The following is a 13,293-nucleotide window of genomic DNA, read 5'->3' on the forward strand; positions in this document are numbered from 1 at the left end:
CCAAGTGGCTGCATTTTCATCACATGACCATGGGGGATGCAGCAACAGTCATAAATATGAAAAATGGTTATGTCACTTTTTTCAATGCTGTAGTAACTTTGAATGGCCACTAAATCAACTGTTATAAATTGGGGACTACTTGTATCTAGGCCATTTATCCAATTAAGCACAGTATTTCTTAACTGGAGGAAATCCACTTTTCTTCCTGCATAAGCTCTATTATATTACTTATGAAGTAATAAAGGTGGGACAAAAGGCAAGCAAACAAATAGATACAGAACTTTGTGGTACCTTGCTCAATAGTAGTACCTGTGAGAGGGATCTTGGAGTCCTAGTGGACAACCATTTAGATATGAGCCAGCAGTGTGCAGCAGCTGCTAAAAAAGCCAACACAATTCTGGGCTGCATAAACAGAGGGATAGAATCAAGATCACGTGAGGTGTTAGTGCCACTTTATAATGCCTTGGTAAGGCCACACTTGGAATATTGCATTCAGTTTTGGTCGCCACGTTGTAAAAAGGATGTTGAGACTCTAGAAAGAGTGCAGAGAAGAGCAACAAAGATGGTTAGGGGACTGGAGGCTAAAACATATGAAGAACGGTTGCAGGAACTCGGTATGCCTAGTTTAATGAAAAGAAGGACTAGGGGAGACATGATAGCAGTGTTCCAATATCTCAGGGGTTGCAACAAAGAAGAGGGAGTCAAACTATTCTCCAAAGCACCTGAGGGTAGAACAAGAAGCAATGGGTGGAAACTAATCAAGGAAAGAAGCAACTTAGAACTAAGGAGAAATTTCCTGACAGTTAGAACAATTAATCAGTGGAACAACTTGCCTGCAGAAGTTGTAAATGCTCCAACACTGGAAATTTTTAAGAAAATGTTGGATAGCCATTTGTCTGAAATGGTGTAGGGTTTCCTGCCTGGGCAGGGGATTGGACTAGAAGACCTCCAAGGTCCCTTCCAATTCTGATATTATTATTATTATTAACTTCTGCAAAGTTAGCAACATCCTCCAGCTAAATAATTGTGAAGTGCTTGCACACGTGAAATCATGACATGCCATGGTTATGTGAAAAGTATAACTATGCATAAACAGGCTGTTTACTAAACAAATTGTGGATTGCTAGCAGGAATGGAATTATATATGAGGCTGAATTAGGAAAGTTTGAGTATCACAAAAACTGGTTGGAATGTTGTCTCTGTTTATATGGAAATATTTTCTTTGTTGTTAGGTTCTCGATGATAGTAAGAAGTGGTGGAAAGTCAAGAATTGTTATGGTCAAGTTGGTTACATCCCTTATAATATTCTTGCTCCAGTGCTGAACGGAAATCATTCCAGTATCCAGAATGACAAGGAAATGCTTGTAATCCATGAAATCACACCTATAATAACAAAGGTGAGTTAGGACCAGGGGTCTGTGGCCCAGCACCAGTCCACGGCATGCCAGAAACTGGGCTGTGCAAACAAGTGAAGCTCCATCCGCGGAATGCAGGCATCACGTGAAACCATGCCTCCTCCAGTCCGAGGAAAAACCTCTGTCCACGGAATCTGTCCCTGGTGCCCGAAAGATTGCAGGCCACTGAGTTAGACTACGTGAATTAGGACTTTGTTTATTTATTTCTGTTTTTTAACATTCTGTATCCAATGGGATTTAAAATTAAAAACCAATATTTTAAAAACAGCAAAGAAAACAAATGCACCGACAAAGCAATCAATCCAAACATCAGGAAAAAAAAACCCCTAATGAAATGTATTTATTAATTTGATCTATTATATGGCCATCTAGCTCACAGATCAGGACTCTGGACGGCATACGATACAAAAAATGATCGGGTAGAATAGCCTTCACTTTTCTTAAATCTTCTCCAGATATGTTAAGTTATAACCTGATGATCTGCACTTGGCCCAGGTAGTCCTCAACTTATTATCACAGTTGGGACTAGAATTGCTATTTCTTTCTGAGGTGACTGATAAGTGAATCACATTCAGTTTTACAAACTTTTTTGCCACAATTAAACGCATCAGTATAATTGTTGAGTGAATCACACGGTTATTAAACAAATCAGGCTTCCTCCATTGACTTTGCTTGTCAGAAGCCAGCTGGGAAGGTCACAAATGGTGATTACAGGATCATAAAATGCTGCATTGATCATAAATACATGCTGGTTGCCAAATGCCTGAAATCTGATCACGTGATACAAAGAACATCATGCAGGTTTGCTGGTAACAAGGTACCAGATGATGAATATCAGGCAGGAGAAGCAGAATGGAGAATAGAGAAGAAGGTAAGTCTAGTGAAAGGAATTACTTCATGTGGCAATATGGTTTTGCAAGTCCCACTTGTATGTCTGAATATAAGAAGCTGAGGACATGAAATGGGATATGCTTAGGCAGGGGTCCCCAACCTGTGGACCATGCCCCGGAACCAGATCACAGCCCATTCGAAAGTGGGCCATGGAAGCTGTGCTTAGGGATATCCTGGGAGAATCTATTGGCAATTATTAGAAACCAAATACTGGACTAAATGATCTTTGGGGGATCTAGCATTGCAGCACAGAGGTCGGAGAGACTTGATAAAGCTTGGTGAGATTTAGGGAAAGCAATCAAAGCTTTCTCCCTTTGAGTTCTAGAATGAGGATCCCCAACCTTTTCGATTCCGCAGACCGGCAGTGGCAGTAGTGGTGGCAACAGGCGGTTTCAGTGGCAGCAGGAGGGAGATAATGGTTTCATGAGTGCAACCTAAATCCCATGCATGCACAAATGAAGCTACACATGCTCACCTGCCACTTCAGCCTGGTAGTGGTCTGTAGCCTAGGGATTTGCAACCCCTGTTCTAAAAAACGCTGAAATATCAAAGATGGATGAGGATGGAATCAGCTCTCTATTCCACATGCATAACTTTACTTAAAAGTGCTGAAAATGGAAAACCAGCAAACAAAAACATCACTTGTTAAAAAGTCCAAGGGTATATATAAGGATCCAAATAAATTGGGATTTTACATATTAAAACCCAGACACTATAGACGACTAATTGCTTGTAGATAATTAATGTAGCCTTATCACCATGATTTCTTGTGAAATCTCTTCCAATCAGAAATAGACTTTTGGCACTTGTTGTCCTCCCTTTCTTTCTCCACATAGATAACACCATCTCAGCCACCAGTCAAGACCAAAAATCTACAGTCCAATGGTGTAAAATGGGCCAGCATGGAGGACATTAACATGGACCACGGCAAGAAAGGTGAGACTCCTCTTTCATTTGGAATTGCAGAGCCAGCAAAGAAGCAATTCTTTTTTTTTTTTTTTGCCTAAGCACATGGCCCAAATGATAGATGAAAAATCTCAGGTGGGCCTAGTAAGAGCACAAGACTGAAATTATGTTAGATGGAGTTGACTTGTCTACTAAAATATCCTTTGGACAATCTGAACTCTGGGTCTAGGATAGAGATGGAGACCTTGTGGTCCTTCAGAAGTTACTACAGAGGCGGGTTTCCAAATCCCGTCGCTACTAGTTTGCTCATCCATGCGCGCCCACAGCACTCCCGCCACCGCCACTACTGGTTCGCCCGATCCGGTGCAAACCGGTAGCAACCCGCCACTGAGTTATTGAATTACATTCCAATCATCTCCCTCATCAATGTTCATGATTGAGTAGAACTATTGAATAGCTCAGGAGCATTTAGAAACCACATAGCACTTAGACTTATATACCGCTTCACAGTGCATTACAGCCCACTCTAAGCGGTTTACAGAGTCATCATATTGCCCCCAACAATCTGGGTCCTCATTTTACCCCCCTCGGAAGGATTGAAGGCTGAGTCAAACTTGAGCCTGGTAAGATTCAATTTGCCAAACTGCTGGCAGCCAGTGATCAGCAGAAGTAGCCTGCAGTACTGCACTCTAACCACCGCGACTCATGTTCTCCAGCCTTGCTCTAGAACAGCGGTTCTCAACCTGTGGGTTGGGACCCCATTGGGGGTCGAATGACGATTTGCCAGGGGTCGCCTAAGACCATCGGAAATATGGGAAGTATACTTGCGAGTCGAAGAACCGCGCTCCAATGGTTGACTCCACAAGCCAGCTGCAGGCTCTTCAAATCGCTAGCCGAATTCGGCTTCAGGTGCAATAAATTAAAAAAGAGAGAAATCTTTGCTCTGATGTCTCCCTCTCAAGCCAGCTGCAATCACTCCCAATCGCTAGCCTAATCTGGCTTCAGGCGCAATAAACTTTTTTTTTTTATAAATAATTTTTATTTCCATTTTCCAACATCATATTTATGTACAAACTATTATCCATCGTTAATCATTAATTTTTATTTATTACTGATTCAGGCCTGCCCGATTGCCACTTCCTTTCTTCACAACCTCCCTCTCTACCCTCTACTACTTTCACAGCCTTCATCTCCTTCACTTTACTACTTCCTCTCCTCCTTCTCCACTCCTCCCTTCTTCCACCCTATCTAACCTTCTTATTCCTCTCCTCCTTCTCTACTCTTTCCTACCTACTTTCTTCCCTCCTTCTACTCCTCTCTCCTTTTCTTTCTGAAATGGCAGTCGAGAATCCCCAATATCATTTTAAATTTTAATTTAATATCTTCAAAAATTACTGTACATTAATATTCAATCCATGTATCATTTCCCCCTCTTTCCCCCCCTCCTCCCCCTTCCCCCCCCCCAGACTTCCCAGAGCAAATACCGGGTATTATGACCAACAATCACAAGCTAAAGTATACAAAATATACATAAACTCCCACCTTTAAAAATTTGAAACTTTAGATCCCCTCACAATAAAAATAAAGAGATAGGAAAGAATAATAAAAAAAAAAGAAAAGAAAAGAAGCGATACCAACTTCACATATTACTTCTTCTTACAGTCCATTTTTAAAATTTATCCATCTTCTCAAATTCAATTTTTTTCCACTTGTATATTTGTTCAAATTTCATAAGTCCATTTCTCAAATTACAGTCCATCTTCTCGAACTCAAATTTTCATCACTTATATATTTCTTCAATTGCCATAACATTTAATGTCCGTTCTTCTTACAGTCCATTTTAAAAATTAGTCCATCTTCTAAAATTCAGTTTTTTTTCACCCACTTGTATATTCCTTCAAATTTTATAAGTCCATTTCTTAAATTACAATCCAGCTTCTCAAATTCAAATTTTCATCACTTATATATTTCTTCAATTGTCATAACATTTAATATCCAATCTTCCAATACTATTCCATCAATCAAATATCATTTCGAATAAAATCTCTCAAATATAATATTTCCAGCTTAACTTCATAATTTTTACTATCTATAAACGTGTCAATTAAAACAAATAATCATTTAAACTATATCCACAATATAACAGTAAACAGTTAAAATCATTACACCCACATTATCTAAATTCATAAATTTCACTTTCCATCCTTCACAATTAAATAATATCATCCCATAGATTTATACCATACAAATAGCAAATAACAAAAATCCTATAATTTATATCCTAAACAAATCAATTCCATAAATTAACCATAATCATCATATTAACATCTTAAACATTCCTCCCCTCTCCCATTCTATTTTCCATCATTTCCAAACCAATTAATTTAGCATCTAACAACAAAGGATTCCCACTCTTTAAAACATTAATATAAAAATGTCTCGCTTTCATAACTGAATTAAGAAAATACTTTCTGCCTCTAAAATTCACTGACAAACCCATTGGAACTTCCCATCTAAAATATATCTGATGTTTCTTAAACTCATCCACTAAAAAAGCAAATTCTCTTCTCTTTCTTAACATTTTAGGAGGAATTTCCTTCATCATTTTTATATCTTGTCCCAATATTTGAAATTTATTTTTATAAAAGGCTTGCAAAATTTCATACCTAACTTTTTTAGTTGTAAAATAAATAACCACATCCCTCGGTACTCTATTTTGTCTTGCCCACCAAGAATTAACACAATAAATTCTTTCAATATTAATCTCAAAATCTTCTGGCTCCACACCCTTTATCTGAGCAAAGGCTCAGGTGCAATAAACTTAATAGGAGAGGAGTCTCCGCTTTAATGCCTCCGTCCTCAAGGCAATCGCAAGCGGTTCAGATCGCTAGCCAATACGGCTTCAGGCACGATAAATTCAAAACAAAAATAATTTTATGGTTGGGGTCGCCACATCGTGGGGAATTGTATTAAAGGGGTCGCCATATCGTGGGGAATTGTATTAAAGGGATCACAGCACTATAAAGGTTGAGAACCACTGCTCTAGAAGAAAGCAATATGGTCTATATACGCTCAAACAAGTAAACTAGCTTCTCAATGGTTTCCTAACATGTTTGATCAAGTGATATTAAAAGGAAAGTATAAAAATATCCTTTTTGCAGAGCGAACCTACTCCTATCACCTGTAAAACTTGAAACTTTATGAGGGTGAAGGTTTGTTCTCCAAGCTTGTGGATTGGCTTATGAACATTTCATTACCAGGCTAGATAACATCTCCAGCGGAGTTTAGGGGATGCCAGTGTTCTTCTCTTTATAACGGCTTCATGATGGGTCAGGTCTTGTGATGGGTCTGGTGTGGATGGGTCTTGTGATGGGTCTTGCAAATTGCAAATCATCAGCCACCCTTCCACCCGCCACACTCATGAGTTCATCGAAGCCTGGCACTCCACAAGCAATTTCATCAACAGACACATGGACTACAACCAGCCTACAAGTCCCTCAGAATCCAAATCAACCGCACAACCACCCAGAGACAGCACCGACCCTCAACCAACCCATGCAAGACCACCCCACAACTAGCACTTCACCTCCCAATGATACTCACCTGACGTAACCTTGTTACCTGACGTAACAAGACCGATTACAAGACCTTCACTTGACACACCATCATCTGACCTAACACGAAGCCTTAAATAGAAGAACACCGACATCAGCTAAACTCGGCTGAAGGTGTCACCTAGCTTGGTAATAAAACATTCAGAAACCAACCCACAAGCTCAGAGAACAAACCTTCACCCTCTACAGATATTCGCCACTTTGAGACTTTATCGCATGTCCTTTCTACAGCACTTAGCATCCTATCCTCATAACTCCACTTGCTAACTGAAGAACTACTCGCTCTGACAATAGTCTCATTTTCTTTTTACCTCCTGGCTACTTCTTTCAATTAAAGAAGTTATTTCAATTAAACCACTTGCTGGTTTGCTTTCCCAGATGTACTCTCTGTTAATGATACAGGAAAGAATGTACCCTCAGGGATGAGGTCCCTGAAAACAATGAACCTGGTTTTCCAAATCCTTGATGCAATCTGTTATAGATAATCCAATCTTCTAGATGTCTGTGCTTCATGAAACATTCAGAATTGTCAGAAATTATTGTGATGCTGGCTGATGATATGAGTTGTTAATCATTAGATACTCAGATCCAGGAAAGCTGCAGTTATGTTCTCGTACTAATAGAGAGTACAGATAGTCCTTGACTTATGATCACAATTGAGCCCAAAATTTATGTTGCTGAATGAGACTTTTATGAGTTTTGCCCCATTTTACGACCTTTCTTGGCACAGCTGTTAAATTAATCATTGCAGTTGTTAAGTTAGTAACACGATTGTTAAGTGAATCTGGCTTCCTCATTGACTGCTTGTCAGAAGGTCACAAGTTGCTTGGGACACTACAACTATCACAAATATGAACCTGTTGCCAAGTGTCTGAATTTTGATCACATGACTAAGGGGATGCTGCAGTGTGGAAAACCTTTTTCAGTGGTGTTGTAATTTTGAACGGTCACTAAACAAGCTGTTGAAAGTCGAGGACTACCTATATCCTTATCCACATTATTTGAAGTATTGGAGAGATCAATCCATAATCTAATCCTGCAAAGTTCTAAAGAACCTATAGCATATTCATTTATAACAGGATACTGTAGAAGGGATATGGCTGCCTCTTGAATTAAGGGCTACAAATGGAGAGGTGCAAAATTGGGCAGTCCGCCCCTCATCCCTCATCCTCCCCCCTCATCCCACCCACCCAGATCTGTGTATTCCAAGAATGGGGCATCCATTTTCAGAAGTGAATGCTTTGAAATAAGAAGTGGTATATTTTCTTCTGGGCATCTTCTTCCTGGTGAATTCCTACAGATGCAGGGTTCGCTTTTCAGATCACTGAACGCCACTTTGAGTGGTCAGCTGCATCTCCAGGGTGCAGGCCTATGGCTTGCATGTCTTTGCTTATGGTGTCTGTTTTGGATGCCTGCAAAGTCACCGGCCATTGACTTCTAGTTGGAAGGCTGTCTTGGCAACGGTGGAAGGTGCTACTCTTTGGACATATCCATACCAGCGGAGCCGGCCTTCTCTCATCTTCTTTGTAATTGGTGTTACATCAAAATACTGTCAAATGATGTCATTTGTGATATTTTCTTCTGGGCATGATCTTCTCCAAAGTATATAAATGACTCTGGAATACCTGCACACCGGGAAGAAAAACACAAAGTTCTTGGAAGAGAACATATAGTTCTTGCACTTACCCAGATACAAGGACAAATCCTTTGCTTCTCCATGCCTGTTTTCTTCCAATGAATCCATGAGTGACATCTCTTTCTGCTCTGGTAGATCACTTCACCATTGTCAATGAGGAGCTCGTCCTGAGGCTGGCCAATGGGACAAGTGGCGGTAGTAAGACTCTTCACATCCCACGTACTCTGGATACTGATGTGCCTTTAGACTACAGTTCAAATTCTGATCAAGTCCGGACCTGGTTGGAGGCCAAAGGGTTCAATCCATTGTGAGTTGGCCTATGCTTCTCTTTGAAAAAAAATACATAGGTTGGTAATGAAATCCAGGCATATATTTCCTGATATTTCTCTCTTTAAATCATATTAGATTCTAGATCAGAGATGCCATGCATGTCAACACTCTCTGCAGTTGACAAGCTACTAATCTTTCATTGAATGACTTCTCCATAGCCACATTATAGAGGAGCAGCAATAGCTTTCCTGAATTAGTTGATAGGCTTCTAAAATTTGCTGCTGAACTATGATTAACTATGGATTTTAGGTTTATACTTAATAGATGGTAACTAAAGTTAAGAGTAAAACTGTGTTAAATAAGATTCCTGTTTGATTGGGGTGAGGGGAAGAGTCTCTCATTGGCTAACATCAGTCAATGTAGACATAGCAACTATCTGATTGGCTGTCGCTTACCCAATGGCGAAGGAGGTCGCTCAGTGACCTGATCACGTCAGAGATGGTCTTTGCTCCAGTAGTTCAAGTCCTAGCATTGCATGGCAGGGTGCGCTCCCATCACTCAGCTCAGCTTTAGGCCACCTAGCAGTTCAAAACAGGTTCTATGCAAGCAGCTAAATAGATCCCACTTTGGTGGGGAGATGAGCTTCATGCAGTTAGAATGCTGCTGGCACTGGACCTGCCTAATTGCAATGCACATTTGTCAGGTGAATTCGGTGGAGAGAGAGGGCCCCAAATGAAGCTGAAGAAAGTGATTTGTTTTTCTTTCTGGTGTGGAGTTAGCTCGCCCCCTGTGGCACACCTTGGAAAATGCATGAGCATGAATCGAGGGCTAGCAATCTTAGGCGGACAAACTATTACTCTGTATTAGAATTGTGGTCTCCTAGCTAATGTAACTTCACCTTATAGCTAAGTAAATAAATTAAACCCAAGGGGGATTTTTTTTATTGGTGCTTTAGACATTCTGCTATTTGGTCAAAAGAGCTGCCAAAGTGTGTCCTAGTTAGAGGTCACTTTCAATTCGTTTTCAGAGTTTAAATGGAATGACTCCTTTTTCCTATGATGCTCTATTTATTCCACCTACTCTTTTCTCTCCTTCCTGCAGGATTGTCAATGCCTTGGGAATTCTGAATGGCGCTCAGCTCCTTGCCTTGCAAAAGGATGAGTTGAGAGCTATCAACCCAGAAGAAGGACCTCGAGTTTACAGCCAGGTTACCATCCAAAAAGCCCTCCTAAAGGTACCAGGGATTTTGAAATCTCTTCTAAGGGTTGGGAGAAGGGTGATGAACTAAGACCATTCTTCACCATCAAGAGCACAAGAAACTAAGAAATCAGCAAAGATACAAGGATTGGAAAAGGAGGGCTGAGGGGAATGGGACAAGCACAAAGGATACCAAAGTTTCAAAGAAGTAGATAACATAATGAGAGCTTTGTGTTTGAAGTCAAGCACTTCATCCTTAATTTTCTATTATTTTCTTCTAGGATTCTGGGAAAATGTCAGAGCTAGAGGCTGTAATGGCAAGACAAAAAAGAAAGGCAGAAGGACTGGACTAACAGAGCTCTTTTTTTGTGAGGTGGTGTGACTTTGCTAAAAAAATGTGGAAATGCCAGATCTTTCAATAAGATCAGAATCTACATTGTGTAGGGAGATCAGCATGGAAGAATTGGTTATAATTGTTACTATGGGTGTTTTATATTCTTGATTTGCTATAAAGAAGAGAAACCTACTGGTATCCCCAGTTTCATGGAACAATCTTCTAACACTCTCCCTATTTTTTAATCCTCAATTTTTTTAAAAATAAAGAAAAAAAATGTCCTATAGGATCTACACTATCTCCATTTTGGAACAATTTGCTTATCTTCTTGTAGAATTATCTCTCAATCTCTCAGTAGGAAAATACAAATATGATATAGTGCATGCTATCATCCATTCAATTTTCATTTTTTCATTAAACATCAGCCTGGATATTGTTGAATAGATTTTTTTTCCCAGTTGTATGTCTCGTGAACTATGCATGTAAATCTACATAAAAACAATAATTTTATACACAGTTTATTTACTCCAATTCACGGAACATCATCAGAATTGTAGTCAGAGTTCTTGCCTGCATGTTCAGTGAGTGACATTTTGCAACTCTTTGAACTTTTAAAATAGATCATCCTGTCTAGCCAAAATGACTCCACCTGGTTTTTTTTTATATGTTCCTGTGAAATAATAGATCAGCATAAAAAAATACTAAATACTCTAAGGAAGTATGTGTCATAAAAAATGACTAATTATTATTATGAGTTGCTTAAAATTCAGAGGCCTTTGTTCTCACAGAACAATACATTTTTTGGTCACTAGGTGGCAGTCGGCAGCCTCTAAGCTAAGGGCAAACCAAGCTACAAATAATTTCCCTGCAAATCAAAAAGATTTAGCCAGATTTTTAACAGCTCTTCTTTTCCTATTGTTCTGAAAGCATTTTTATAAAGAAAATGAACTGAATCAGCTGCTTTGAAGGAAAATGTGATGTTACAACTTTTAAAAAAAGATTTTATGATAAAATGGGGCCATTTGACTTGAAAATTGCTGTGCTGAGGTTTCATTATGTGTGTATTTGTGTATGTGTATATTAGCTAACTATTTAATTGGCTCTTTTTTCCAATCGTTTTCTCACAATTTGATGGACACATGTTGAACAAAAGCACCATATTTTTGATTACTATGCTACTAAGGCCGTTTTTCTTATAAGTTTCTTGAATTCAGTTTTATCCCTAAATCGACTAGCAGTTCTCCACAAATTGTTTACTCCAAGCTGCCAGTAAGATTAATGTTTTTGTGGAAGAGAAAGGTTTGGATGGTAAAAATCACTGTAAGCTGCTTTCCCATAATAAATCTAATGCAAGAAATATTTATTTTATATGAAATTGCTGTTTCCTCCAAAATAAGATATCCCCTGATAATTAGCCCAATCGGGCTTTTAAACACATGGCAATAAGGCCAAGCGCTTATTTCAGGATTCAAAAGAAGTATAAGGCAGGGTCTTATTTTCAAGGAAACATGTATTTGTTTTAAAAAGATTAATTTTTAAAACTTTTTTTTTTTAAAAAATGAAATTGATTTTGAAAGCTCTCTCTAGAACAGGGTCCCTAGTTAGGTGGCCCATTAGGCCAAGTGGGTTTCTGAGCAGTATGTAGATCTCTCAGGAAATAACATTTTAAACAACATTTGTAAGGCCAGAAATTCTGTTATCTGGGTGCTTTGCAGGAGAGCATCATTGTAGAAGGACTAAGAATCAATCCCAAGATTATCTATTTCTTTTGGGGGCACTGATGAATCCAATATAGATAGTCCTCCACTTACAATAGTTCATTTAGTGACCATTCAAAGTTACAACCGCACTGAAAAAAAATGACTTATGACTGTTCTTCACACTTACGACCATTGCAGCATCCCTGTGGTCACGTGATCAAAATTCAAATGCTTGGCAACTGATTCACACTTATGACAGTATCCCAGAGTCACATGATCCCTTTTTACGACCTTCTTACAAGCAAAGTCAATGGGAAAGCCAGACTCACATAACAACCTTGTTGCTAATTTAACAGCTGCACTGATTCACTTAGCAAAGGTGGCAAGAAAGGTCAATAAAGTGGGGCAAAACTCACTTAACAAAAGTCTCACTTAGCAACATAAATTTTGGCCTCAATGATAGTCATAAGCTGAGGACTACATGTAAGGGGTTTCAGTTTAGTTTGCACCCAGCAAACTTAGCGCAGTCCAAAAAAACCACACAGGAGACCATGTCTCATTAGTAACTAATTAAATTTGCATATTTTATGTTTCTGATTTATTTTCTCCAGACTTCCTAAGAGGCCAACTTTGTTTGTTTGTTGTAGTGGGACATGATGGAAATGCAGTATCTCTTATTGATTCAGGACTTGCAGAGATTTTATGGAAGACATTGTTAATTATATTAAAATCTGTAAATAAATTTTTCGAACAATAACCTGCCTCATGATACATTTCCAGTTATGCATGCAAGCAATGAATACTAATGGCAACTGATGCAAGTACACCGATCCATTAATCTCATTAGGATTTTCATTGACCGTTTATTGACATACTGATGTGTTCATTTCACCCAGTAGAAATAGTCTTCTGGACTGATCTGTTTTAGTGGCAGAGTTTCAGTTGTATTCTTCCGTGTTAAACCATTAAATAACTTCAACAATATACCGGTAACTTCTTGTTTCTCCTAAAACTCATTATTCATATTTATTCTATTCTTATAGACTGGGGTCCTGTTAGCATTAGAATGAAGTCAAATGATTTTAAGAAACTAGTAGTGCATTATAGGGTTAAAAAGAATGTTAGTAGATTGACCTTCTTAGTTTTGTGGTGTGAAATGGGCTTATCAAGGTGTGATGTACAGACATATGACGTGAAAAGAGGAGAGAAATAAAAGGAACATTAGAGAAATGGCAAAAATGTTTTGCATTTACTGTAGAAGGGCAAAACATCAAAATATTTGCATTCTTTGGTGGGATTCCACATTTTCTTCTACTAGTTCAGTTCCTGC

The 13,293-nt window shown here is 38.8% G+C and overlaps 1 protein-coding gene across 1 annotated transcript in view; it reads left to right on the forward strand.

Annotated features, from left to right (window-relative positions):
* The window catches only part of EPS8L1 (EPS8 like 1), a 50,483-nt gene extending 37,572 nt beyond the window's left edge, over positions 1 to 12,911 (forward strand). The window contains exons 17-21 of the mRNA XM_058183892.1: positions 1,233 to 1,397; positions 3,143 to 3,242; positions 8,598 to 8,769; positions 9,834 to 9,966; positions 10,211 to 12,911. Of these exons, the coding sequence (XP_058039875.1) occupies positions 1,233 to 1,397; positions 3,143 to 3,242; positions 8,598 to 8,769; positions 9,834 to 9,966; positions 10,211 to 10,282 (642 nt within the window). The 3' untranslated portion in view covers positions 10,283 to 12,911. The remainder of the gene's footprint in view (positions 1 to 1,232; positions 1,398 to 3,142; positions 3,243 to 8,597; positions 8,770 to 9,833; positions 9,967 to 10,210) is intronic.
* Positions 12,912 to 13,293: the final 382 nt, after the last annotated feature.

Source organism: Ahaetulla prasina, chromosome 4, assembly GCF_028640845.1.
Source record: "Ahaetulla prasina isolate Xishuangbanna chromosome 4, ASM2864084v1, whole genome shotgun sequence".
Taxonomy (NCBI): domain Eukaryota; kingdom Metazoa; phylum Chordata; class Lepidosauria; order Squamata; family Colubridae; genus Ahaetulla; species Ahaetulla prasina.